At 62.9% G+C, this 27,969-nt stretch overlaps 1 protein-coding gene across 3 annotated transcripts; it reads right to left on the reverse strand.

Annotated features, from left to right (window-relative positions):
- Positions 1-25,422, reverse strand: ITGB2 (integrin subunit beta 2). Of its 3 annotated transcripts, none has more exons than XM_055313794.1 (17): positions 25,264-25,422; positions 21,639-21,717; positions 15,588-15,648; positions 15,261-15,349; positions 12,607-12,787; positions 11,586-11,756; positions 10,583-10,824; positions 9,240-9,395; positions 8,870-8,965; positions 7,027-7,116; positions 5,876-6,016; positions 4,254-4,441; positions 3,905-4,149; positions 3,070-3,289; positions 2,682-2,887; positions 606-772; positions 1-461 (listed from the first exon to the last, which is right to left on the reverse strand). In XM_055313794.1, exons 3-17 carry the CDS (start codon positions 15,643-15,645, stop codon positions 399-401), a joined length of 2,313 nt encoding a protein of 770 aa, XP_055169769.1. In that variant the 5' UTR covers positions 15,646-15,648; positions 21,639-21,717; positions 25,264-25,422; the 3' UTR covers positions 1-398. The 3 variants fall into 3 exon arrangements, with proteins under 3 accessions (XP_055169769.1, XP_055169768.1, XP_055169767.1); XM_055313793.1 differs by having other exon boundaries at positions 21,639-21,720; XM_055313792.1 differs by lacking the exon at positions 25,264-25,422 and having other exon boundaries at positions 21,639-21,785.
- Positions 25,423-27,969: the final 2,547 nt, after the last annotated feature.

Raw genomic sequence — 27,969 nt, forward strand, 5'->3', positions numbered from 1 at the left:
TGAAATTTTATTAATTTATTTGATACACGTCATGGGGGAAACAATATAACCAATGGGATGTGATTTAGTACCCCGAAAAGTTCAAATATAAATAAATTTGTGCCACTTCAATGAGATTGCCACTCTAAGTTTTATAGAAAAACGCGCCTACCCTCGTAAGACCCAAGCAGCCCCTCCAGGTCTCGCCCACGAGGTGGGACACGCCCGCAGCGGGAGGCTGTCCCTCTGACGGGCCGTGTCGCCACCTGACCGTATCTATTACTTGAGCACATGTATTAATCCGTTGGTGGGTGACATCGAGGAGCGCGGTAAGCCCCGTCCCTGGAGGAGCCTGACGGGGAGACGTGGTTCGGGGGCTTCCACCCGACGCTCAGCCAGCGCCGTCTCCGCCGAGCGCCCTAACTCTCAGCAAACTTGGGGTTCATGACTGTGGTGGTGGCGCTCTTGAAAAGGGGGTTGTCCTGGTGGGAAAGGCAGTGCGGCTCGTCAGCGGGGGGAGAAGCATCCAGGAGCAGGGGTGGCCTTCCCGGGGGCCCGAGGATGAACGACGGGGGCAAACGGCCGGACAGTCCCCCCCCCGCCCTCCCCCGGGGACAGCCACTCACGTTGTTCCACTGGGACCTGAGCTTCTCCTTCTCGAATCGCTTGAACTCGCGGAGGTCACTCAGGTGGGTCAGAGCCTTCCAGATGGCCAGCAGGAGGATGCCGATGAGCACAACTCCCGTCACGGTGCCGCCCACGATGGGGGCGATTTGGGGGCCCCCCACACACTCTGGAGCGAGGAGGAAGCACACACAAGAGTGTCAGGCTGCCCCCCACCCCACCCCCGCTCACCTGGCCCCAGGTGTGCTCTGCCCCAGGTCACGGCCCAGCGCCCAGGTGCACAGGGCTGTCCCACCTCTGTGCTCACCATCCGGGCAACGGGGCCGTGGGGGAGCCCCCAGCCCAGCCAGGGAGGGCCGGACCCGGTGAGGCATAGAGGCCCCTGGTTCACGTGGAGAGCAACGGGCGCCCCAGATGCCGGGAGCCGCGGCACAGCCAGGACCAGCCCCGAGCCTCCCGATGCGGCTGCCACAGCTGGGACGGCAGCGGCCCGCTCACCAGAGCTCCTGGGCACGGAGGTAACCCTCGGTAGGACGGGGTGCCCGACGCCCCAACATCACCTTGGGCCCAGTTTGGGGATGACGACCCACCAGTGACGCCCGAGTGGGGTCCTCATGCCCCCGCCTCCTCCTCCTCCTTCAGGGCCGTGGGCAGCGATGTGCCACCCCTCAGCCCCTGACCGGGGGACAGGGCCCTCACTCACCTGCCCCTGGACACCTGCCCCTGCCTCCTTGCCCCTACCCCCGTCCCTGCCTCCCCGCCCCTGCCCCCTGTCCTTGCCCCTCTGCCCCTGCCCCTGCCCCACTGCCCCCTGTCCCTGCCTCCCCACCCCTGCCTCCTGCCCCTGCCCCCTGCCGCTGCCCTCCGGCACCTGCCCCCCTGCCCCCTGTCCCTGCCTCCCTGCCCCTGCCTCCTGCCCCTGCCCCCTGCACCTGCCCTCCTGCACCTGCCCCCCTGCACCTAGACACCCTGTCCCCCTGCACCCCTGCACCCCTAGCCTTGGACCCCCTGCCCCTGCCCTCTGCCCCTGACCTCCTGCCCCTTGACCCCCTGCCCCTGAGCCCCCACCCCTGCCCCCTGCCCCTGGACTCCCTGCCCCTAACTCCCTGCCCCTGACCCCCTGTCCCTGCCCTCTGTCCCTGCCACCCCCGCCCCTGCCTCCGGCCCCTGCCCCCTTGACCCTGCCCTCCTGCATCTGCCTCTTGTCCCTATCTCCCTGACCCTGCCCTCCTACACCTGCCCCCCTGCACCTAAACACCCTGCCCCCTGCCCTCAGACACCCTGCCCCTGAACCCCTGCCCCTGACGCCCTGCCCCTGGACACCTGCCCCTGGACCCCCTGACCCTAACCCCCTGCCCCTGGACACCCCGCTTCTGGACACCCTGTCCCTGACTCCCTGCCCCTGGACATTCCATCATCCTGGCCTTTCTGGAGGACCTTTGTGCCCTACAGAGGTTGAGCGACGTGGCCAAGGCTGCACAAACTCAGACGTAATCCCAAGCTGCCATCGAAGGAGCCCCACAAAGGCCACCTCCCCCCCAAACCCCTGCCCCCTGCCAGGCCACGATCTGCAGCCCCAGACACAGGCTGTGAGCTCCAGGCCACACAGGGCCTGAGACCCCCGGCTTCCCGGTTCCCCCGTGGGGAGGGGAGCTGGGAGCAGGTCCCAGGGCTGCAGGGCCAGGGGACGGCTTGCCTGCACCTGGTGCCCTCCCCCGGGGGCTGGGCCTCCTGGGCTGCCAGGCCCTCGGCTCTCTGAGCGGGAAAGGGGAGTGCTGAGAGTCTGTGTGCCCTGCGTGCCCCTGGGTGCTGCTTGTCCAGAGCCCCGAAACCCATCCCACCATGCATCCGTGCCCCCGAAGCCCCCGAAGCCCCAGTCCCCGGGTGTGTCACTGTCACCGACCCAGCATTCTCCTCAACACCGACTGACCCCACACAGCACCTGCCGGGGCCCGTGGGTCTCCCCTGGTCCTCCTGGTCCCATCCCGGGGTTCCATCCAAGGGCAGGCTGCGCCCGCGCCACCCCACGCCCCCGCCACGTCGCGCATCGATCTCCACGCCTGCGTCCCCGGGCTCACCCCGGCTGTCGTCCACGTGGATTTCATAGCTGTCCCAGCCGGCCCGCTGCCGCAGCGTGTAGGTGATCCAGCAGCCCTCCAGATCCCGCTCCTTGCACCTGCGCCCCTTCTCCGGGGGTTTGCTCAGCAAGCCCACGTTCCCACACTCCATGCTGCAGTTCCTCCCCGAGGGGCCCTGCTTGAACTTCAGGCACTGGGCGCAGGTGCTGCGGAGGGGCCGGTGCGGGGTGAGCACACGGGGACAGGCCTGCCGGGGACAGGCGGGGACAGGCCTGCCAGGCCAGGGGGGTCCATGGGGGGGCCGGGGCTCCGTGGCGAGGGCCATGAGGGGGGCAGAGGGGAGGTGCTCCTGGAGGAGGCGCGGGGGCAGGCGGGCGCAGGCACTCACATGTACCGGCCACAGGGCGACGGGCAGCCCAGGCAGTCCCCGCACAGCGGCGGCTGGTAGCCCCCGTCACACTCGCACACGTTACAGCGACAGCGGCCGCGCCCGTTGCACTCGATGCCCTCCGTGCTCAGGCAGCCCTGGGTGGACTTCACGCACTGGCACGCCGAGCCCTCGTAGTCCGACTCGCACTTGCACTTGCCGCAGTTGCAGGAGCCCCGAACTGCGGGCGACGGGCACGCTCAGCACCGCCCTCCGCCCGCGCCCAGTGCCACCGCTCTCCCCCGTCCGGCTGTCCACCTGACCCGTCTCCCTATCTGCCTGTCCCCGTCTCCCTGTCCCCCTGTCCACTTGTCCCCCATCCCCCTGTCTGCCTGTCCACATGACCCCTGTCCCCCTCCCCGCCTGACCTCCTACCGCCATCCGCCTGTGCACCTGTCCACCTGTCCCCTTGTCTGCCTAACCCCATCTCCCTGTCCCCCTGTCCCCCTGTCTGCCTGACCCCCTACCCCCATCTGCCTGTGCACCTGTGCACCTGTCCCCTTGTCTGCCTGACCCCCCTGTCTCCCTGTCCCCCTGTCCCCCGTCCGCCTGACCCCCTACCCCCATCTGCCTGTCCACCTGTCCCCCTGTCTGCCTGACCCCCCATCTCCCTGTTCGCCTGTCCCCCTGTCTCCCTGTCCCCCTATCTGCCTGACCCCTATCCCCACCCTTCTGTGTACCTGTCCACCTGTCCACCTGTCCCCCTGTCCGCCTGACCCCTATCTCCCTGTCCCCCTGTATGCCTGTCCATCTGCCCATCCTCACTCACCCGTCCCTCTGGCCACACCACGCTCACCTTTACCCCCGCACACCTGCCCGTCATAGCGCTCGCAGTTGACATTGTCACACTCGCAGTAGCGCCCGAAGATCTTCTTGTTGGGAACGTCGCTCCTGTGGCACACGCACTGCCCGCAGAGGCAGTCCCCCAGCCCCGAGCAGATGAGAGAGCTGTTGTCCCTCCGACAGCTGCCCTCCAGCTCCTGGCTGCTGCGGCCGTGCGTCAGGCACTCGCAGTTCTTCCCGATGTAGCCAGCCTCACACCTGCGGCGGGAGCAGCCAGGCTCAGGTTCCCACGGTGACGTGGGCTGGCTGCCCCTCTGTCCGGCTCCCCTGGCCGCGCGGCGCACCTGCCTGCACCACCTCACCTGCAGATGCCACACTCCAGGGAGCCCTTGCCGCTGCAGAGGCCGTGGTCCTGGCCCATGTCCCGGCACCGGCACTCACACTGGGGGATGACGTGCACGGTCACCGTGTCCGTGAAGCCCAGTGCCCGGATGATAAACGACTGCTCCTGGATGCACTCCGTGGCTGTGACCTTCACCTGGAAGGTGATCTGTCATGGAGAAGAGCCGGGCTCAGGCGAGGCTGGGCAGCAGGGCACCCTGCTCCCCTCTCCTGGCCCTGCGGCCTGGACCTGGGGGTTTGTCCAGGAGCCTGCCCTGGGCCCCGGGGGGGTGGGGCGTGGACGGAAGCATGGGGATGGGGAGAACACCAGACCCTGGGCATTAATCCGGGACCTGATGTGGGAACAGAGAGGAGGACGTCTGGACCCCCAGTTTGGGGCACAGGAGGTGGGGGTGGCAGGCCCTCCTGTGGGTGTGTGCTCCCCACACCCATCATCTCTGGCTCAGCCTTACGCTGGGGGCGGGGCGGGGGGGCCGCGTCAGGAATATTTTTAACAACCGTATGTCAGAAAGGAGATTTAGGGGCTGCTCCTTGCATGTGGTTCGTGAAGATGCCAGAAACACAGAGATTTCAACAAATTGCTACAGAGGACATTCGGGTAGGACAGAAATATTGGGAAAAACGTGGAGGACGCAGGGACCCCTGGGTGGCTCAGCGGTTTGGCACCGCCTTCAGCCCAGGGTGTGATCCTGGAGACCCTGTATCGAGTCCCACGTGGGGCTCCCTGCATGGAGCCTGCTTCTCCCTCTGCCTGTGTCTCTGCCTCTCTCTCGCTCTCTGTCTCTCATGAATAAATAAAATCTTAAAAAAAAAAAGTGGAGGACACAACCAGCCAGTCGTGAGACTGAATAAACTCCCGTGTGGGTCGCCCAGCGCGAGGGAGAGCTGTTTCAGTAAGAATTTACACGCAACATTTAGCAAGGAACATATTTGAAGGAATTCCAAGGTCGTATTTAAAAGTGCCACGCAAAGAACTAGTATTTTGCTGAATATTAGTTCACAGCCGTGAAAGGGAAAAATTTAATTTTTATGGTTATAATAAAATCAAAGTACGAAGGGGATAACTCCGCGCCTATGTCTCATCATCTGCGTGGGCCATGCTCTCATATGTTTGCCAAAAGAACAAAACGGGTGCGTGGCTGGCTCCGTCCGCGGAGCATCCGACTCTTGATCTCAGGGTCATGAGTTCCAGCCCCACCCTGGGTGTGGGGCCTACTTAAAAATAGATAAATAAAATAAAACACTTCTTAAAAAAGAAACAAAAAACCCCAAACACAAAAATCAGGAAACGAGACCAAAGCAGTTCTGCGGAGGGCTGGGAAGGACTCCCTTCCTCGTGGGGACGCGGCCCCAGCACCGCCTCCAGGGGGCGCCGCCTCCCCCTCGGCGCTCCGTCTACACCGCGGGAGCCAGCCCCGCACCTGCTTGGCTCCTGACGCCTGACCCACAACCTCACAGAGGCCGCGGCTGGCCGCCTTGGACGGAGTGGAAGACCGGGGCCTGGATGGGCGGCCGACGCTGGCCCCTGGCCCCGGCCCGTCCCCAGGAGAGAACCTTCTGGAAGGTCGGGACAGGGTCTCACCGGGACGTTGATCTGGACACCGTCGCAGTCCCCTCTGGGCTGGTCCACCTGCGACACCCCGTTACTGCAGAAGGAGTCATAGGTGACCTTGATGGTGCTGGGGGCCAGGCTGTGGTCCAGGAAGACCCTGGAGGACAGTTTCTGCGGGCAGAGCGGCTCGGGTCAGGGCCTTCCTCCCGCCGTCCCCGCCCCTCCCGGCTGCCCCGGGGTGCCGGCCTCCCTCCCCCGGCCACCCGCCACGCAGAGTGGGGAGCCGGCAGGTCCTGTGCCCCCTGCGGGTGGCGGCACGGCCCCTGGGACAGGCCAGCGAAGGGACCGACGGGAGCCCGATCGTCCCACCCGCCACCACACGCCCAGTGCCTGGAGTGGGCCAGGGGCTGGAGAAACTGTGTGCGGGGATGAGAGAGGGACAGAGACAGAGAGGGAGAGACAGAGACAGAGAGGGAAAGACAGAGAGACAGAGACAGAGGGAGAGAGGGAGGGAGAGGTAGAGAGATAGAGAGGGAGAGAGCCAGAGGCAGAGCAAGAGAGGGAGAGACAGAGACAGAGGGAGAAAGGGAGGGAGAGATAGGGAGAGAGACAGAGGCAGAGAGAGGGAGAGACAGAGACAGAGAGACAGAGAGGGAGAGACAGAGAGGGAGAGACAGAGACAGAGGAAGAGACGGAGGGAGAGATAGAGAGGGAGAGATAAACAGAGGGAGAGACAGAGAGAGAGGGAGACACCAAGGCAGAGACCAAGACAGAAGGGGCGTGACCAAGTCACCAAGAGACCAAGTCTCTATTTAGACCAAGAGACCAAGTCAGAGGCGAACGGGCGTGCCAGTGTCGTGGCCGTGACAACAGACACCCAGGAGGGCCTGCCTCGGGGGTCTGGGGTGCACAGGACACCCTCCACGGGGCTCTAGGTGAATCCGAGGGCACCGGCCCGTCTCGGGCGCTCTCCGCGGTGCACGGGAGGCTGGTGCTCCTGCTCCGCGGGCGGCAGAGGTGAGCGTTGGGTGCGGCCCAGGCCCCGCCGCCCCAGGGGAGTGGCTGTCCTGCGGGGAGAGCCAGGCCCCGTGCGCAGGAGGCACACCAGAGAGCGGGGCCCCTCTCCGCAGACCAGCCCCTGTTGACCTGCGGGGGGACCCCGGCCGAGCCCCAGCACTCACGTTGTAGGCGTTCTTGATGAGCTGGACCACGTTGCTGGAATCGTCCGACAGCTCCCCGACCGCTGACTTGGGGATGACCTCGGTGAGCTTCTGTTGGGCGAGGAGACCAGACCCGTCTCAGCTGGCACCCGGGCCGCCACCGAAGCCGCAGCGTCCGCCGCTTCCCTAACAGCCCAGGGGGTTTCCTTCTTGCTCGGGAACCGGCCCAGGCCGCCCCGTGGCAGGTATCTCAGGGCCGCGTGTGGTCAGCGACTCAGGACTTCCTGCCGCACAGGCTCCTCCTCAGGCGACCCCAAGCCGCGGGCGCCCCTGGCCGTGAGCTGGGGGCTGGGGGGCGACATGCCTGGCCACCAGCATCCCCAGCATGTGGCTACGTCAGGTCCAGCCAAGGGCCCAGAGCCATAAGATGGGCCGATGCCGTCGGGGAGGGATGAGTTTTGAGCATTTTAATGTGCTGGTGTGACTTAATGTTCAGGACGGCTGCGTCAGGCAGGCAGGGGACAACTGGCTGGCGGGCGGCCAGTCCCACGGCCCCGTGTGTGGGCAGCCTGCGGCCAGCCTCCAGGACACCTTGGTGCCCCCGCGTTCCCCTCACTCGGTCTTTCACAGGACTGATGGCTGGGTCACTTCTCTGCCCCAAAGCGCCCCCCATGACTCCCCAGATGGAGTCCAGGTACCTCCACGGGGCCCCTAGGGACCGTCACAGCCCAGCTGCCAAGCCCCGTGGCCTCCACCGCCCTCTCCCCTCCACCCCGGGCGACGGACCACCATGGCTCTGGGAAGCTGGGCTCTTCTCCGCCCTGCCCCTCCGACCTGCTCTCCCCACCATGTGGGGACCCCAAGGATGGTCCCGCAAATGCTCTCCTTGCAGGCTCTGGGTCATCTCGATGCCCCTCACACAGGAGCCCCAGGAAGGAGGCTCAGGAAGGGCAGGGATCCGCCGAGGGAAGGTCCCTCTAGTGCGGGTTTAGGGTTCAAGGCTCCTGCTTCAGCTTCCCCTGCAGCAGTGCACTGTCCCGGGGACCCGCTGCGCCCCGGAGCACAGCTGCCAACCCTGACCTGCCCATGCTCGCAGCCAGAGCAGGTGGTGGCACTGGGTCATCAGCCCTGCACGGAGCCACCGGCCCCTGGTTCGGCAAGCTACCCACCCCCCCCCCCCGCTGGGGCCCCTCCCCTGTGCCTCCTGCAGGGTCCTGTCCTCTTTTGGAGTCTGGAAAACAGGGAGCAGGAGCCGCCCCGGGCATTGGCACCTGCAGAGCACCCCCCCTGCACCCCCCCCCAAGCGGCAGCAGGCCCCCCACGACGGAAAGCAGGACTGCGGGGGGGCCAGCAGGTGCCCCTGCAGCCTTCCGGGCCGGAGAGGCCGCCCCGCTCCACCCCAGCCCCGCTCACGAGGCAGTGCCCCACGGGGCAGGAAGCACGGCCGAAGCCGGGAGGATCCCCGCGCCCTGGGGGAAGGAACAGGAACAGCGATTCCGTGAAGTCAGGGCACACTCGGTTCCCGAAGCCGAGAAGGAAGCGCGGTCAGCGAGGGCGCGGGCTCCTGCGGGCAGGCGGGGCGCCTCGGGCGCTTGGCTGCGGGCACCTGACGCCCATGGAGAGCCTGGGTCCCCACGCGCGGGCCCGCAGGCCGAGAGCGGGGTGTGCGGGGCTTGGCCGCGTCGTCGCGCTCGGGGGAACACGGAGGCTAGCCACGGCTCCCCCGCGGGGACGTCCTTCCTCCTTCCCGTCAGAGCCCCCACCCGTGCCCGCCTCCGGAGCTTGGCCCATGTCCACCCCGCGGGTACGCGGCCACCGACCTGCCTGCGGCCCACCCAGCCGCTGGCACCCCGGCTCCACCCACCTCATAGGTCGTCACCATTCTCTTGGTCACCGCGAAGATGGGCTGGATGTTGCTTTCGGCCAGTTTGTGTGCCAGCTGGCCCACCGACGGGTAGTCCTGGGGGGGAGAGGCCCGGTCAGACGGCCGGGGTCAGGGACGGAGCCCAGGGCTGCTCCACCAGGGCCGCGGCGGTGGGCCACAGGCGGAGGCGAGCTCCTGTGCCAGGCGCTGACCCCTCCAGGCCCGAGGACACTGCCTGCCCCTGGACGGAGGGCCCCGGCCCCTGGGCTCCCTGGGCTGCCACCTCCCTGCTCCCCTGGGGCAGAGCCCCGGCCACCCCTCCCGGGGACCGCATGGTCTGCTCCCTCCCAGGATGCGGGGCACCACGCACAAATTCATTGCTCCTCTTGTACATGTTGTCCTCCAGGTGGCAGCGGCCGTCATTGGGGGTCAGGATGGCACCCAGCTTCCCGTCGCCTGCAAAGTGGAAGCCGTCGTCCGTGGCGAACACCAGCAGCCGAGTGACGTTGCGCCAGCCGATTTGCTCCTGAGAAGACGCCAGGTTAGGGGCCTTGGCGGGCAGGGCCTGGGGGGCCGCCCCAAGGCCCGGGCCATCCCCGTGCCCCTGGCTCCTCCAGGACCCTGGCCGGGACGCGGGGTCCACGCCGGGGCTGCTCGAGGGCCGCCCATGCACACGGGCCGGATGCTGGGGGCTTGAGATGAAGCGTAGACCCTCTGTGGCCATTTGGGCCAGGGACTGATCCTAAGGAAACGTCCCTGGGAACGGAAGGAGCCGACTCACAGGCATGGCCACTGCCATGTGGAAACCCGGAAGGCACAAAAGATGAGAGAAACCGAGGGGCTCGCAAGGGGACACGGGTGACCAGGGGACGCTAGCGACACGTGTGCCGTGGACAGAGAGGCGGTACGATGTGCCCGGGGACCCGCACATGCTGGGGGATTGGAACCTGGTCTCTGAAGGTTTAAAACACGGTGCCATAAAAAAATGAAAATAAATAATAATATAAAAAGGGGGGGCACCTGTGGGGCTCAGTCGGTTGAGCATCTGACTCTTGGCGTCAGCTCAGGTCGCGATCTCGGGGTCATGGGATGGAGCCCCCCATAGGGACCATGTTCTGCTTGAGATTCTCTCTCTACCTCTGAGCTCTCTCCCTCTCTCTCTACAATAAATAAATAAATCTTAAAAAACAAAAAACCTGGGCAGCCCGGGGGGCTCAGCAGTTTAGCACCGCCTTTGGCCCAGGGCGTGACCCCGGGGTCCCGGGATCGAGTCCCGCATCGGGCTCCCTGCATGGAGCCTGCTTCTCCCTCTGCCTGGGTCTCTGCCTCTCTCTGTATCTCTCAGGAATAAATAAATACAATCTTTAAAAAAAAAACAAAAACAAAAACCCAGGCTGTTGTCTGTAGCCTGACAGGCCATCAACGCAGCGGGTGGAGGGGACCCGCCAGCACCGCCAGGCCAGCGAGAGGGCAGGGGGCAGGCACAGGGACGCTCCCTGCCCTGGGGGCCCAGCGGTGGGGGGACGCCGTCCGGGAGCTGCGGGGGGTCACACCACTCGGTCGGCCCCCCCTAGGCTGTTCACATAGGTTGAGGCACCTCAGGGTTTGCCCGGTGCCGGCGGGGGGGGGGGGCCTGAGTGGCAGGCCCCACGGGGGGCAGGGGGCGGGGCGGAGCGGGCCAGCTCAGGGCCCCAGGGCCGGGGGGGACCTCACCGGGCACGCGGCGACCTGCATCATGGCATCCAGCCCGCCCTCGGGCGCGTCCAGGTTCCCCGAGATCAGCTGCTTCCCGACCTCCCTCTGGAACTGGTTGGAGTTGTTCGTGAGCTTCAGCACGTGTCTGAAGGCGAACGGCGCCTGGCACTCCTTCTCCTTGTTGGGGCACGGGTTCTTCAGCTTCTCGGGGTGCGTGTTGACGAAGGGGAGCACCGTCTTGTCCACAAAAGACCCGAAGCCTGAGGGGGGGCGGGATGAGCACGGGGGCGGGGGCACACGGCGACAAGCCTCGGTTTCCCTGCCGCCCACCGGGGCGGGTGTGGGGTCCGCACGCGCCCACGTGCATGAGTGTGACGGCACACATGTGTGTGTGAGCACGCACGTGTGCACATGCAGCGTGGGCCTGGGCGTGCGGCCCTGCACACGGACACAGCGGCCGGGCAGACACAGGGAGGAAAGGCAGGTGTCCCCTTGGCCTCACGCGCGGGCGCCGGGATGTGCGGGGGGGGGGGTGCGGAATGCGCCCGTGGGTGTCAGCGCCAAGGCCCCGCCGGCACTCGGGCCGTGCAGGTTTGCTGCACTTCGGGCAGACACCGTGCAGGTCACACACTGCGGGGGGGAGGGGCGGTTCTCTAATTTTTAATAAAGAGCAACGTACGGCTTTGTGTTTGAGACACGCTGGAAGGAGAAGGACGGAGCAGGGAGGAAGCGGAGGGCTGCATGGCAGTGTCGGGGGGTGGTGGCTGGGGAGGCTGGGGTGGCCTAGAGGGGCTGGGGGGGTTGGGGGTGGATGAGGGGTGGCTGGAGGTGGCCCAGGGGTGGCTGGGGGATGACCCAGTGGTGGCCGGGGGTGACCCAGGGGTGGCTGGCAGTGGCTGGGGGTGGCCAGGTATGGCTGGGGGGTGACCCAGGCAGCACCCCCCACCCCACCGCCCTGCCCTTCGTGGCTCTGGGAGGGGCATGAGCGGCAGGCCCGCCTGGGACCCAAGGGTCGCCTCACCAATGCGGCCGGACTCGGTGATTTCGTTGAGCGCCCGCAGCAGGTCGCCCCCCAGCTTCTTGACGTTGATGAGGTCGTCCAGCATGGAGTAGGACAGATCCATCAGGTAGTACAGGTCGATGGGGTAGCCCTTGGCCCGCCGGAAGGTCACGTTGAAGGCAGCTGCCTGACCTGCGGGCAGACGGGGCGAGTGTGAAGGCGTCTCCCGGGCCCCGACCTGCCCTCTGCGGGCCCCGAGGTCTCATCACCGTCCCCTCCTCCGAGGCCTATGGACACGACACCGGGCTCCCGGCTAGACTCGAACTTCTAGGAGAACCTTCCGGACCTACTCATCCCACCGAGTCCTCGTTCAAGGAGCACTGTTGCCATGCACGGGCACCTGGCTGCCCGGACCAGCCCTGCTCCATCCCCGGCACCCCCCAGCCGGACGCAGGCCCCTGTCCCAGCCTCAGCGTAGCAGGTGCTCAGCAAACACGTGACGGGAGGGTGAACGATGGAGGGAGGGGGTCTGGTCGTCTCTCCGTCTGTGCCGCCTGCCGGGCTGCACCAGGGGGGCAGTGCTCACCCAGCCCCGCCCTGGCCCGTCCGCCCCGTGGTCCTGGTCCTCCCACCAGGCCCGCCTCCCCCAAGGACTCCTCCCGGAGCACTGGCGGGGCTCTGCTGTCAAGTCAGTCTGAGCAGCAATGACTCCGACGTCGCTCAGGCTCCCTGGCTACAGGACTCATCAGGGCTTTTACTCTGCCAAGAGCCCCTGACGGGGATAGAAGAGTTCCTCCTCCCCTTTGGAAAGGACACAGAGCCGAAGCACAGAGCCGCCGATGGTGGGCGTGGGGGGTCCTCCCGCAGGCGGAGGGCAGGGGCCATGCTCCCTTGGCTGAGTGTCCAACAGTCTCTAGGTCTCCGGGGCTCGCCTGCCTTGCTGCCCAACCCGGCCACCAGACGCCTGGACCATCACCCAGCCCTGGCGCCCAGAGCCACCAACATGCTGGTGCCCCCTGACCCCGGCCGAGGCCAAGCCTACCTGGTCTCAGGTAGAGCGTCACTTTCTGCGGGGACAGCTGCTGCCGGCCGCCCTTCTTGTCCTCCTGGATCTCGGCCAGGCTCTGAGGGTCCATGATGTCGTCAGCCGCACATCCTTTCAGCAGCAGCTGCTCTCGGGTGTCACAGCGAATGGAGTCGGGCTCCCCTAGCCCAGTGAAGTTCTGGGGGGCGGGGGGGGTCAGGGGTCAAGAGGAGGGCAGAGGCAGGGTGGGGGCCGCACTGTGGGTGCTGCACAAGAGGTCGCTTGAGGAGGCGGCTCCTCCTCCATTGCACCTGGGATTGGAGACAGGTGTCCGGGTGCGGAGGGTTGGGGGTGGGAGGCCGGGCAGCTGGGTGGGAGGAGGACACCTGCCCTCTGACGGCCTCTCCCTGAGGCTGTGGGTCACCCCAGATGATGGAAGGACCAAGGTGTCCAGGCCCCAGCTGCCCTTGGGGTCGCTCAGCAGCTCCAGGCCCTGCCGGGGCACCTGGCCAGGAGTGGCCGGGGTGGCCGGGGCTTTAGTAGCAGAGGCGCCCTCCTGAGAGGAGGCAGGTGCCGCCCCGGGGGCTCCAGCACACAGGCCGGCCACTGGGCCAAGCCCCAGGCTGTTGGGAGAGGCGTGCGTGGTCCTGGATCAGGGCAGCGTCCTCATAGAGGCCCCTGGGCTCTGAGAGGACGGGGTGGGAGCAGGGGCCCCGTTCTGTGGGTCCTGACGCCAGGCCAAGGAAGGGCACGCTCAGGGACCCAGACACGTCTCTCTGCCCCCTTTCTCAGGGGGGCCCAGGAAGGGGCAGGGGGCCATGCCGGATGCTGGTTAGGTGCGGCCCACCGCGGCGCCCGGAGGGTGGGCACTTTCCGAGCCGCCAGTCTCCCTCGGGACCTCTGTCACTGCTCGCAGGACCCGAGGGACAAAGCGAGCCCCCCGGGAACAAAGGCCTACGCTGCAGTCCGCATTCGCGTGGAAGCTAACGAGCCTCACCCTATTTCCAAGGAATCTAACGAGCTCTGTCGCAGGGAATGGGGAACTCCAACCTGCCGGGGACGTTTCACCCCCGGAGCTGCGGCCACACCGTGTCCAAGGGGGGAGACCACACCCGGCACCCCACTTCCCTGTAGGCGCTTGTGGCCGGGGCGTGGGTCGGCCGCTCCGAAGCCCCTGCCGCGTCGGGCAGGGACGGAGAAAAGGAGGAAACGTGTTGCGGGGGCCGGAGCCCGGCTTCTCCTGAAAGGGAGGCAGGAGCCTGCGGAGAACCGCCAGATTCCCCGGCGGGGGCGAGGACGATTCTGGGCCTGGGGCATGTCACTACTCGATGGGATGAGCACTGGGTCTTATATCATATGTTGGCAAATTAAATTTAAATTTAAAAAATGTAAAAAAAAGAAAAGAAAAGAAAAAAAGTGCTCAGAAAATCGACGCGGAGGTGTGCCTGCTGGACGCTCTGATGGGACAGAGACGGGGGAGGTGGATGAAGTCCTCCTTACACCAGGAGCCACAGGGGAGTGCACGCGCTGGACGCCCCCACGGTGCAGCCCTCGCCGGACTGGTTGGGGTGCCCCCCCGCCCCCGGGCGCTAACGTCAGGGGGTGTAAGCTTCACAGGAAGTAGGCCTCCTGGCCATGTGCATCACCCCACAAGTCACGTATTAACCGCAAAGAGCTAATGGTGACATCGCGGTGGAGGCGACGCCCCTCGGCTGGGGGGCTCTCACCAGCATCACCAGTGTGGGGACAGAGGCACGTCGTGAGCCCCGTGCGGGGCACCTGCCCAAACACACTCCCTGGACCCAGGGAGAGCGAGCGCCGGGCCTCCTAGCGGCCGCTGCTCTGAGACCCTCGGAAGTGCCAGGCGGGGGGGGGGTGCGTGACCCAAAGCTGAGGGGCTCCCGGTTCCGGGGAACTGAAGGGCCAGGACACCTGCTGCCGTGTGTGATCCTGGGTCATCGCACAGCCCGGGGCAAGCGCGATCGAGGGCATCATGGGCGCAGCTGGGAACGTTTGCGTAGGGCGTGCAGACGTGAGCAGGTGCCGTGGCCACGGTCCAGTCCCGGGAGGAGCGTGTGGTGGGTGTGGGGGGGAGGTGCTCTGAGCTTAAGACAGATGCTTGAAGTAACGAGGGACAAAGGGGCTTCAGGTCTGCCGTCTACCCTCAGTGCGCGCATGCGTCTCCGGCCCGTCCTGCAGCGTCAGAACCTCAGGGACCCCCAGGACGGGAGGGCATGGTCGGGACAGGGGCGCAGGGGGAGTGGGCCGCGGGCAGGGCCTGGGGCTTCTCTCCAGGAGGTGGATGGGCCCAGGACAGGAGGGTCGCGCCGCCACGTGAGAAGCACAAAGGTCCCGTGCCGAGCCTCCCACACCTCGTCCCTGTGCTCTCACTTCCTGACAACCTCCTCACGTCCTATGGTCCCTGCTCAGGGCTCCTGCCTGGGCAGGGGGCACATGGCCGGGGTGGCCCCAGGCTGCCCTGGGGTGGGGCCGAGTCTGTCTGTCTATCCGTCTCTCAGCCCCCAGGCTGCTCGTGCCTCCCCGGAAACAGAGTGGTGGCCCCCCTGGTGCCCAGCTCCAGAGGCAAAGGGAGGGCGCGGGGACAGGAACGGGGACGGGAACGCGGGACGGGCAGGACGGTGCGAGGACCCTGGGGGGGGGGGGGCTCTTACCAGCTTCTGGCACCAGGCGCAGCCGGGCCCCGACTCCACACAGTCCCGGCACGTGCTCACTTTGTACTTGGTGCACTCCTGGCAGAACGCTGGCGGCAGGAGGAGGCGGCTCCGTGAGAGGTGGCCCGACGCGGGCCGACCCCACGCGGCGCTGCCGATGGATGGGGGCAGGGAAGCCCCACACACGGGGTGGTGGAGAAGGAGGGTCCCCAGGAGGCCCGGGTCGGGGCGGAGCTGCCCTGGGGGGCAGGACAGGGGGCAGGTCTGCTCTCCCCGCCCCGGGACGTGGTGGGCTGTGTCGTGCGGAGCTGCCCGCGAGGGACTCACCGGCCCAGAGGAAGAGCAGCCCCTCCAGGGTGAGCAGCAGGGAGCTGTGGCGCAGCATGTCCTGGGGAGGGAGGGGGGCTCAGGGACCGCCTTGGACCCTGGGCTGGCCGCCGGCAGGTGCAGAGCTGGGAGGCCCGGCCGCGCTGCGTGGGTGCAGGACACGCCCCCCACGGCCTTGCCGCAGGAGAGGAGGCCCGAGGGGTTAGGGCCCTGCCGGGGACCCCGGGGCCCCTGCCCAGCACACGCACAGCACGCGCACAGCACACGTAGGGTGCGCACGCTCTGGGTCAGGGCTGCGGCCGTCCCACGCCTGGGTCCCCAGTGAACCGGGCACGAGGACCGGAGCGCCTCCCGGGTGCCAGGCCTGAGCCGGCCGCCCGCTCAGACGCCCCCGCAGGAGCGAGCCAGCGCGCACAGCCCGTGTCGGCCTCGCCCAGGCCACAGCTCCAGGCCACCGTCACGTTATCTGGACACACCTGCTGTCCGTAGACACCTAGCACCTGAGGCAGGGCGTGGACCGGGCACGGTCACTCCTGGAGGCTGGGCGCTGGGGAGGCTGAGGCCTGGCGTTCAGGGCCTTGCTCTGGTTCCTCAGGGCAGACAGGGGCCCTCTGACCCACGGCACGCGGGGCTCGGGTTGCATGGGCAGCACCACCCCTGCTGGGGCCCCGGCCCCGCCCTCGGAACACGGGCCTCTGTGCCCCCGGGGGCCCTGGGAGAACCAGCCTGCAGCCTGGGGCTCCTGCGCCTGGAAGCCCCGCGCGGCCTCACTCTCCGTCTCTTTGGAGGTGACCCTGCTCCCTGGGCCCCACCAAGATCATAATCAGGACCCAGAAATGTCAAAACAGAACCCTCCATCCTTCCCGTTTGGGGTCAAAAGCAGAAGCCACATGGTGCCGTGGCTTCCTGGGTCAGAGCCGTGCCGGATGGGCCGGGGAGGCAGTTTGGGTGCAGTCCAGGCCCCGCACGTTTATTAGCCAAAGCCCCTTGTCGCCCGCTGTGGGCACGTGGGGCTCAGGCTAGGCCGGCTCCAGCCTTCCCCGCTGCATCCGGGCCCCTCCGAGGTTCCGCAGCCGATTGCTCACACTGCCTCGGGTGTGCCCACCAACCTGGTGCTGCCCCAGGCACCCTGGGCCCCCGGAGCTCCAGCAGGGCGAGCGGCTACCCCAGCCCCGCCTGGCTCTCCGGCGGCCACAGACCGGGCCCCCAGACAGTCACAGCAGCAGGCACGGAAGCTCCTCGGGCCGTCACGTGAGAGCCGAGGCCCAAGCCATGGCCAGGTGCGGGCCTGGGTGCCAAGGCCCCCACGAGAGGGGACAGCCGCGGTCACGGCGACACCGCCCAGGCCGAGATGGCCTGGCCCTGACCCTGGGTGGCTGGGCGGGGGCTGGTGGCGGCCTGTCCCCAAGCGCTCCTCGCCCCTGGAGCCCCCCAGCCCCGCGGGGGCAGGATGCCCGGACACACGGGGGCTCTGGGAGCTCAGAGGGAGGCCGGCCTCAGGGGGCGGGGGTCGCCATGTATAGGCCGCGGGAGACCCCGCCATGGGGGCCTCCCCTGGGTGGAGTCCTGCAACCCAGCCCCTCCAGCAGCACGGGGACTGCCCGCCAAGCCTGGGTCCCTCTGGGCGCAGCAGGGTGCATAGGCCTACCCGCTCCAGTGGTGGCCCGGCTTGGAGCACCGCAGCACCTGTCCCCGTGGGCACTGGACTTGGAAGGACCCTGGCACAAGAGCAGGAGGGCACGTGGGGCCCAGGCGGAGCTGAGCGAGGAGGAGGAGGAAGAGGAGCGAGGGCCACGGGTGCAGCCGGTGCCGCTCAGGCCCTCCTGCCGCCCTGCCACCGAGGTGGGGCACCCCACTCTACCAGCCCTTCCACCTTGTCTCCCCGGAGAGAAGGGTGGGCCCCTCACGGGGACCCGGGTGCTTGAGAAACCCAGGGTCCTCCCGGCCGAGAGGACTTTGCGACACAGCCACCCTTGCATGACCCTGCCTGCCAGGAGGATCCTGGCGCAACCTGAGTGTGACCGCGGGAAGTCGCGGGTCTGGGAGTCTCCTGTGGGGTGGCTTCCTGGAGCCCCGAGACCTGGGCCTGGTGCTCCTCTGCCCCTGGCCCGAGCAGCACCCGCAGCGTGAATGCGGAGGACCAAGGCCACCTTCGGGAGGATCAGCTCTTCACGGCCAGGCTCGGAGAGCCCAGCGAGTCACCCCCCGTCCCGCACCACACACACCATATTTGGTGAAAGACAAGAAAAAGAGGAAACCTTAGCAAGAAAACACTTTGGGCGGCCTGCAGAGTCAGGATGGCAAGGGTGTCACATCAGGCTTCCTGTCACCGATGAAGAGATGCTGATCAAAGGAACCCCTGAGGACCCGCTGGACGATCCCGCAGGAGCTCACAACTGCGGTAGCGCGAACGCTTCCCGGGAGGCCAGAAGCCACCTTAGCTTCCCATAGTGTGACCTCCAGGGTCCTGTGGCTTCAGCTACGAAAATCCCTTTAGGAATTTGATTTCTCTGGGGGCCCCTGAGGGGCTCAGTAGTTGAGCATCTGCCTTGGGCTCAGATCGTGACCCCGGGGTCCCGGGATCGAGTCCTGCACCAGGCTCCCTGCATGGAGCCTGCTTCTCCCTCTGCCTGGGTCTCTGCCTCTCTCTCTCTCTCTCTCTCTCTCTCTCTCATGGATAAATAAGTAAAATCTTTAAAAAAGAAAAAGAAAACAAAAGAAATTTCCTTTCTCTCTACTCTCCCAACGCTCCCACAATCCCCAGCAGCTCTTCCTGCCCACGGTCCCATCCCTGGGCTTTCATAAAACCACCTTTTTGCACCAAAGATGCCTCAAGAATTCTTTCTTCACCGTTGGCTCCCGACCCACCTTACAACAAAAGTCGGAGGTTTTGCAAAAGTGCAACCCCTGAGCTAGGCCACTGGAGAGCCCCACTGGAGACCCACTGTGCCTCCAGGCCGCTGGGTCTGAGAACCAGTCCATGCAGCTGACGGGGGCTCCCCGCATCGGGTGCCGGGGGTGGGGTGGGGGCGGGAGGTGCTGCCGGGAAAATTCACAGGTGGGAGGAGGTGGGGGTGGTGGGTGATGTGATGCACACCGGGTGTGACCTGCAACTGATGAATCACCGAATTTCAGAACCCCTGGAACAAACACAAAAGGGAGGCAGGGGACCCCCCACACACACCTGCATTCACCCCAGGAGCTTGGGGGATTCAAACGTGTTTGACGGAGAAAATAAGCAAATGTCTGCGACGGCTCTCAAACAGGCACCAGTCAGCCTCTTTGCACCAAAAGAGAGAACGTGGAGATGGGGTCACTTCTGTTTCCCACACGAGCCCCCAGACCTGGACAGAAGCCGCGGTCAGAGCAGGAGCTCAGAGGCCGCAGACGGGCCCAGAGGCCGGAGGAGGCGCTTGCCCCTGCAGCCCCCCAGCCCCGTGGGGGCAGGATGCCTGGACACACGGGGGCTCTGGGAGCTTGGCAGGAGGCTGGACAAGCCTCGGGGGGGGGGCTGCCATGCACAGGCCGCATGCGGCACGCGTGCCCTCAGGGCGCCAGCCCCACCACCGCGCCACTGTGGGAAGTCCAGGAGCAGAGGCCTCCCGAGGGCCGCAGCATCTGGCCACAGGAAAACGGTGACACGTCCTCCCACGTACTCATTAGAAGATGTGAAAGCTCTGCTGCTGGGCACGACTCAGGTCAGGGGGTCCACGGGGTACTTGCAGACAGCATCCTCGGCCCCGCGCTCAGCGGCCTCACAGGGTGTGAAGCCCACTGCCCTGTGTGCTCCCCTGAGACGAGGACGGAGGGGACCCCGCGGGCGCAGGGCCCGGTGCGGGAGGTGGGGACGCACCTGCGGGGCGCGTCGTGAGGCGGAAGATGAAACGGAAGCTAAAGCTGACACAGCAGAACCTGTCTCCCTGGCAGCAGCGGACGAGCCGTGTCGAAGGCCCAGCCGCTCTGTGGGACAGGTCACGACGGCAGCGGCGGGGAGCAGGCCGCGTGCCCGTGGGCGAGTCAGAGGCCCTGAGCGGGTGGCGCAGCAGCCTTGGAAGGCGACGGGCGGGTGGGGGGGCTCCCCAGGAAGGGGCCCCTTCCCACCAGAGGCCCACGCGCGCTCCGTGTGGGGAACAGCGTGGTGGAAGGACCGGGAGGATGTGCACCTGCAGGTCGGGAGAGCTTCTGAGCATAAAAAGGAAGGGAGAAAATATCACCAAGAAGCCACTGAGAATTGGTCCAAAAGAACACCTTCCGGGCGCCAGAGACGGCGTTTCAGGAGCCCATCCGGCGCAAGAGGGTGATGGTGGCCTCGTGGCCGAGGGTCCCGGAGTGGGAAACCGGGAGGTGGCACCCTGAGGAGGCAGTGGGTGCACGGGGTCCGGGGTACCAAGGGCCCCTGGGCCCAGATGTCGAGGCTCCGGTCCAGCATCAGCTGGAAAATGTGTCTCCCATGGGAGCACCTGCTCCGCCGTGGGTCCCACACAGTGGAGAGAGGGTGAGAGCGACCCACCGACCCCGGGACCCCCCTTCCTATCTGGGTTGCCCCCCTGGGGGTCCCGCCGAGGCCGGGTCTGCTGGCTGCCCGCTCCCCGAGCCCCAGAAGTGGTGCCGAACTACACGTGCGATTGTGGAGTCACTTGGTGCTTGAACCACCGGTCAGGCCCCGTCCCCCCAAGAGCACGCAGTCCCCCAGGGAGCGGGCTGCAGACGAGGCCCGGGCTGCGCTCAGCGCTCCTGGCCCCGGGACAGCTCAGCGGCACCCAGAGTTGACACCGGGCCTCCCCACGGTGGAGCAGGGAGCAATCCCGGAGGGCGGGGGGCGGAGGCCCAGCCTCCCCGAGATGCCCCCTCGGACCCCGCCCCGGCCTCTGCGCAGCCAGCTCCCCACCCGCTCGCGGATGCACTTGCCAGCTCCCCAGCGCGGTGACAGCCGGCAGAGTGGTCCCCGGTCACCTGGACGTCAGGCGTGCACACAGAGGCCTCGCGCCTGCACAGGATGTGGGACCGAGCCCAGGGCCCGGCCACTGCCGCCAGAACCTTCCTTGAGGACGTGGGGCAAGGGGGCCGCTCCTCCCTGCCCCCTCGGGGTCCCAGGCGTCCTCAAAGGAGCAGTGCTTCGGGCCCCAGTGGGTGTGCAGGGCTGGCTCCCAGCCCTGGGTGCGGGTAGGACAGGGCGCCAGGGGGAGGCGACCCTGGGGGACTGCGGGTGAGGTGCCGCCGGCTGGAATCCAGGCAGACCCAGGGTCCAGGCCCCCCGCTCCCCGGAGCCTAGGTGGGACACTGAGTCACACACCAGACACCTGCCCCTGAAACTCAGCTCCCAGGTGACACCTCCCCAGCCCCAGCTCACGACCCTCTGAAAGTCCAAGAGAAGAGGTGGACCCCGCTGGGAGAATGCACTCGCACGCCTACACAACCCCCACAACACTCACATGTGCACACGCGCAACACACGCTCGCGCACCCCAAATGCCGGTACGTACCTCACACACTCACAAACCTACACATCCCACATACTCAAATCTTCACGTAAACACACCTTTACATATTTGCACACATGTTCACATGCTCACACACAACACACACACGCACAGACTCCGTGGGAGGCTGGACCACTGCTGCCAACTTTGGAGGCCTCTTCGAGCAGGAAGAGAGGCAGGCTGGGGCCCCAGACTCCCCGCACAGCCCCGGTTCCACCTGCTGCGGCTCCTCTGGGGGTCTCGCCTGCCCCCAGCCGCCCTCTGGCTCACATCAGGGGCTCGCCAGGGACCTCAGGCCCAGCGGTCGAGGCTGAAGGTCTGGCCCGTCCTCCTGCCATGCTACCTCCTGCCCCTCATGACGGATGTTCCCAGTGTCCCGTGTGGCTCTGCCCGCGGTGGGCACAGCGCTCACCCCCCACCGGATCTCAGGAAGGGGGGCCTGGCATGGACCGGCCCCAGGCAGGTACCAGGGACCAGGCTACAGGGTCCTCTCCAGGGCTGGGCCGCTCCCCGGGGAAACCATTCCCCTCCAGGAGAAGAAGCTGGACACAGAGGAGCCCCTGTACACTCACCCCACTGATGCTGGTGACCTCGGTGGGTGTCCGGGCTGGGCAGGGAAGGGGCGACCGCTCCGCTCTTCACCAGGCTGGGCTGCTGCACGGTTGAGAAACAGGCCGGTGAGCCCTACTGGTGAGGGCACGGTGCTTCCTGTTCTGAAGAAGCTGCTCCAAAGCTGCTTCAGAGGAAGTAGTTACATGTGGCTGATTGCACACCACAAGTGTCCCGTCAGACCCCAGCCCTGCACTCTGCATTGGCTCCCGCCTTCGGGTGTCCAGGGAGGGCCACACAAGCAGACGAGGGGCTTGCCATTCGTCACACACCTTCGGCGAGCAGAACAGCACGAGGGAGGGATGAGCAGTGTGGCCCAGGTACTATGGTGGGCGCAAGGATTCACCCCCATGGGCGGAGGTGGCCGTGCCCTGCAGCACGGAGGACCACGGACTTGCACCCTGGGACAGGGGCCCGGCCTGCAGACTGCACACGCAGGAGAGGCAGGTGCCTCCATCAGGGGCCGGGAATTAGGATTTTGGTCACGGAGATGAAAAGCATGACAGGAACTGAGGAGCAGAATGGTGAGCAGGGCAGGAGCAGCCCCAGCACAGAGGTCGGAAGAGGCAAGACAGGTGCAGATGCATGATGCCCACACCCATCAGCCCGCCGGGCCTGGGAGCAAGACCTGTGCACAAGGAGGAGCAGACACCCGGTGCCAGGAGAAGCTGCAGGTCCCACAGAGGGGCTGGGGCAGCAGGCCACATGCCCTCGGGACGCTCCTGATGCCCTTGCAGGACAGAGCAGATAGCATGAGAGGGTGCCGCGAGGTGCGGGGGATTCAGGTGGGGGACGGGGATGGACAGAGGAGGCAGGATTGGTCAGGTCCACACAGAAACAAAACCGGGCATCTCCAGATGAACCAGGACGCAGACCCCTAGGTCCCTGCACTGTGCGCGAAGGATGCTCTCCAGCAGGAGGCAGGCAGACACACGGGCAGACGCACACATCCAACGGGGACACGAGGGTGCGTGACACAGAGGTGAGCAAGGATGTAAGCAGAAATGACCAAGCCTATGTAACTGTAGGTTTTAAAAATAGAGGTAAAAATATGAAGAATCTGAAACAAAAATAACAGGAGACCAGGGGAGCACACTGCTGTTCCTGACGCTCGTCAATGGACATTTTAAGAGGAGGTATTTGATATTATATGTAAGAACAGAGAGTCTTCTTAAGAATTTAAATAGGATATATGCATCTAAAAAAAAAGAAAATTTGACAAATCTTGTTTTAAAAAAAGGAAGAAGAAAAAAATAAGAATAAAAAAGGAAGAAGAAATAGAATGAATAAGAAAGGATTGTAAATTAAAAACATACAATAAGATATCAGGAATGATCGTATTTCTAAAGATTTTATTTATTTATGAGAAAGAGAGAGAGAGGGGGCACGAGTTGGGGCACGGGCAGGGGAGAGGGAGAGAGAACCCCAAGCAGACTCCCCCACTGAGTGCTGAGCCTGATGCAGGGCTCGATCTCATGACCCCAAGACCATGACCTGAGCCGAACACAAGAGTCAGACACTTAACCGACTGAACCACCCAGGTGCCCCAGGAATGATTTCAAATGTTCTAGAATATTCCAGAAGTTCAGGAATCACAACACCTAGGAGTGGGTTGCCATCTCCCTCTTCAAATAAACGATTCTCACATTGAGTTTTAAAAATAAAGAGACAGGACAAGATCCTTCGTGGGATCTTGCTCTCTTCATGGGAATCTGTTCATTACGGAATGATTCCAGAGAATAACGAAGAAAGGTAGACTGAGACTGTCCCCAAGTCACCCCCACTGGCGGCTCATGAGATAAAGCAGTGACTGTCACCGGCCCCGACACCACAGAGACAGATACCGCTTACTGTGCACATGCCTTTTATGGAGCTGTCTGGGTGAAACAGTATAAATTTAGACACTGATAAATTAAGTACAGCAATTGCTACTGCCGAACCCAACTCAGACCAAGACTTTAGATCTAACTAACAGGTTGTAGGAAGAACAGGGGACAGAGGGACCTGTTAATGACACCACAGGGATGCAAGCGCCAAGACCCCAAACTGCGAGAGATAGAAGAGGGAGGGAGAAGACATGGCCCAGGAACCCGCAGATTAAAGGATTTGGGAGAAAAATCAACCGATCACGATGCATGGATCTGCTATATTAAGAAATTACTGCTGGGGCGCCTGGGGATTCCCTCTCCCTCTGCCCCTCCACCCCCTGTGCTCGCTCACTCCCCCTCAAACAAATAAACAAATCTTTTTTTTAAATTACTGTTAATTTTTGTAGGCGTGATAAAGATTTTGTGATTATATGAAAGCGTTGTCGCCTTTGAGAGTGACGCGTTGAAGTATCTACAGATGACGTGATATGATGCGCTGGGTGTGCTGCCAAACGATGAGGAATGGGGTCGGCTGATGGAGGAAGGGTGGTGAAATAAAGGAGATGTTCACCTTCTCATGCACGGGGTGTGGGCTCCCAGGGGAGCCCTATCTTAACATCTACCCGAGGTCAAAATGACTCAGCAAAAGCTCAAAGCATGGACTCTACTTCTGCCCGGAGCACACACTGTACGTCTGCTTTGTTAAAAAAAAAAAAAAAAAAAAAAAAAAAACAGAAAGGAGCATTCCAAGTATAAAGGTAAGAAAAACAAAAAGCCCTCCCTGACTCCCATAAGATTAAAGTCACACAGCCTCGCCCACACCAAGAACATAAGATAAAGTCTGTGGCTTTCTGGAATGTCCTTCGTCGCCATGGTCGGTAATTCTATGAGAAACCATACGTAACTCTGCGCCGACCACCCCTTCCCCAAGCACAGTCTTCCCTGTGAGCTCTGCGGAGCCCGGGCAGTTGGCCTCATGGGGCTCCAGTAAAAACTCCCTTCTTTTCTCTTTCTTGGTTTTATTTTTTATTTTTTTTAATTTATTTATTTATGATAGTCAGAGAGAGAGAGAGAGAGAGAGGCAGAGACACAGGCAGAGGGAGAAGCAGGCTCCATGCACCGGGAGCCCGACGTGGGATTCGATCCCAGGTCTCCAGGATCACGCCCTGGGCCAAAGGCAGGCGCCAAACCGCTGCGCCACCCAGGTATCCCTCTTTCATAGTTTTAAAACATTTTTCTCATTTTGGGACAACAGTGGGTGAGAGCATAAATAAAACAAGAGCGGCCGGGAGCTGAAGATTGGTGAAGCAAATATTGAGGACGTATGGACCCACGGAACTGTTCTCTCCACGTTCGTGGCTGTGTACGATTTTCCGTAGCATAAAAGGTTTTTTGTTTTGTTTTGTTTTGTTTTTTTGTTTTTTTTCACTGCAAAGAGAAGTGTAAAGTTGCTTAAGGGGGATACTTTCAGTTTTACATGATGAGAAAGTTTTGGAAATTGTCTGCACACAATGTGGAAGTGACGTCTGAACCGGGCACTTAAAAATGGGAAGGGTGGTCAGAGTTAAATTGATGTTGTGTGGGTTTTTTGTTTGTTTGTTTGTTTGTTTACCACAATTAAAAAGAAAAAAGGGCAAAAAAAAAAAAAAGCTACCTGTTAGATAAACTGTTAAAATAGAGGACTAGAAGACAAACGTAGTATGTGCTGGGAAATACTCACAATTATGTAGAAATGATGATATCGAAAGGTCTGATTCAAGGAGCACCGGGCGGTTTAGTCAGTGACGCCTTCGACTCCTGATTTCAGCTCAGGTCATGATCTCAGGGAGCCTACAGAAGAGTCTCTCTCTCCCTCAGCCCCTCGTCCTCCTCTTCCTCCCTAAAAAAAAAAAAAAAAATGTAGAACTCAAGGCAAAAAACGCGTTAAATGCTTAAGGAACGATGGAGGTCAGAGAATTCATAATCCACCAGGAAAGCTGAGCTGTCGCAGATCTTTCTGTGCTGCACAAAACAGCTGCAAAAATACGTAGAACAAAAACTGACAGCCCCGTTAGCAGGTGGCCCCGGCCACCGTGGTCTCCACGGTGCTTCTCTCAGATGCGAACAGAAACGCCAGTGAGGCCTGTAGAGAATCTGAGGAATGTGACCCCTTCTCTCCAACCCACGAACGAACGGATCATCTATTAAGCCACCAGGGAAATCTCGACATGTTCTAAAGTACAAACGTCCTAAGGAGGCCAAATCCATGGGCACAGTAGGAGAAAAGGAGCTGCTAACCAAAGGGTGACGTTAAGGAAATACCCGGAGTCCCGAGAAACTGGCAGCAAACCGAATGCAGAGTCGGGAGACGCGCTGTGGGACGTTCACACGGTGGGATGAAAACCAGCAATTTAAGTGTTTTCTGCGGATCCGTGTGTATCTGCAAGTCACCTCCCAATGTCGACGCTGAGGTTCTCGAGCGCAGGGCTTGCAGAAGGACGTGTGGTGTGATAGCACGCGGTCCACGCGATGCAGGAGACAGCCATGCGCTCATGAGTCCCCAGCTCAGGACAGTGGTCACCTCTGAAGGCACAGGGGACAGAGGACTCCTCGGAGGGGAGCACAGAGGTCTTTAACTTTAAAATTTTAAGGGTGAAACATTCTGGGCAAAGTAAAAGGCAAAATGTTAAGATCGGACGGATGAGGATGGCGGGTATGTGGGTGTTGGTGATGCTGGTCTTCACACTTTCCTGTAGTCTTGAGCTATTTTATTTTAAAAAAGGAACAACAGGGAGTGACTACGAATGAGCAAGAGGACTGTGTGAGGTCATGGAAATGTGCTAAAGCTGGGCTGTGGTGAGGATTTCACAACTCTGTAAATTTGCTAAAATCATTCGATGCTGTACTTAAAATCCGTGAGTATTGGCATGTAAATTCTACCTTAATGAACTCGTAAGAAATGAAACAAAATGGAGACCATTTGGCAGGAAAAAGGAGCCACCAGCAGCTTCGAGCCCCTGCTGAGGCCAAGCAAGCACACTCCACTCCATCTCTACCAGATCCCAACTACAGATATCACACAGAGTGAAATAGAGCAATTTTCTGAAAGATCAGGGTGAGAAGTCAAAACCTGATGAAAGGTTGATATGGGGGGAATGTTCTGTTCCCCCCCAAGACCCCAGGCTTAGTTCAAGGTAGCCAGCACCCCAGATGAGCATGGTGCATGTGGCCAAGAGAAGCCCCCGCTTTCTGGACGTTGGGCTGGGAAGGGATGACCTGATGGGTGGAGACAAGGAGTGCTGGCAAAATCCTCGGTCAGGATGCCAGCTGATAAATTAAGATTTTATTTATTCATTCATTCATTCATTCATTCATTCATGAGAGACACACAGAGAGAGGCAGAGACCCAGGCAGAGGGAGAAGCAGGCTCCCTTTGGGGACCCCGATGTGGGACTTGATCCCAGGACTGCAGGGTCATGACCTGGGCCAAAGGCAGATGCTCCACTGCTGAGCCACCCAGGCATCCCCAGCTGATAAATTAAAATGCAGCGCTAAAAACACTTATGCGACCTGAAAGATCAAAACAAAAAACAACAGGGGAGGGAAATGAAAATGGAAAACAGAGAACAAACAAAACTTTAAACAACAGACCTAAATCCAACCATTTCAAATAATTACATTAGTTGTAAATGGTCTAAACCCGCTGGTTGCGAGGCAAATGTCTTCAGGTGACAAAATAGACCCGCAGACTGAAGTCCCACCGGACACATCCTGTAGCCTCGTGGAATTAAAACCAGGAAATAAGCAGCAGAGAGGCCTAGAGAAAGCTCCGGAGAGACACACTTCTGAATAATCCGTGGGTCAAATGGAGGCCTCCAGGCAAATCAGAAAATGTTGAAGGGGTGGGTTGAAGTGCTGCGAATCACATCTCCAGGAAGCCGAAGGTACAGCAGCGCCCTGAGCGGAGTCCGTGGCGTCACACGCGCGTACTAGAACGTCAGCACCAAGAGTGAGTCCCAAGCCTTATGCCAAGTGGAGGAAGCCCGGGGGCCGCACGAAAGCCAGCGGTGCGGAGACGGGGGCCGCCAGGAAGGCAGACACCCCAACCAAGTGAGAGAGCACTTGGCACAGGTGCAGGTTTGGAGGGGCCATGAGGTAAGGGGCGCTACGGGCACCACGCGTTTACCGGGGCACCGGGCACGTCCGTTCTTCCTCGCAGCACACCCCGACCGCCAGCGCCATGCGACGCTGGCGAACCACTTAAGTAGATTGCGAACAGGGAGACGGCTAGAGAGCCCACGGTGCACCCCACCTCCGAGGCCGTGGAACCAGGGCTCGGTGCCGCCGACTCGGGTGACAGACTGGGGTGCGCACCGAGGGGCTGTCCATTCGGAGGTGAGGGTGTGACGCAGAGGATAGGACGGTCCGAGCAGCGGCGCCTCCGGGG

Source organism: Nyctereutes procyonoides, unplaced genomic scaffold (assembly GCF_905146905.1).
Source record: "Nyctereutes procyonoides isolate TBG_1078 unplaced genomic scaffold, NYPRO_anot_genome, whole genome shotgun sequence".
In the NCBI taxonomy this organism is placed as follows: domain Eukaryota; kingdom Metazoa; phylum Chordata; class Mammalia; order Carnivora; family Canidae; genus Nyctereutes; species Nyctereutes procyonoides.

Coding starts and splice junctions, on each gene's coding strand:
- ITGB2 (XM_055313794.1), bottom strand. CDS start 15,645: ATGCTGCGCCACAGCTCCCTGCTGCTCACCCTGGAGGGGCTGCTCTTC. Junction 6,017..7,026: donor TCATCAAGAACGCCTACAAC/GTGAGTGCTGGG, acceptor CTCTGCCCGCAG/AAACTGTCCTCCAGGGTCTT. Junction 3,290..3,904: donor GCAGGTGTGCGGGGGTAAAG/GTGAGCGTGGTG, acceptor CGTCGCCCGCAG/TTCGGGGCTCCTGCAACTGC.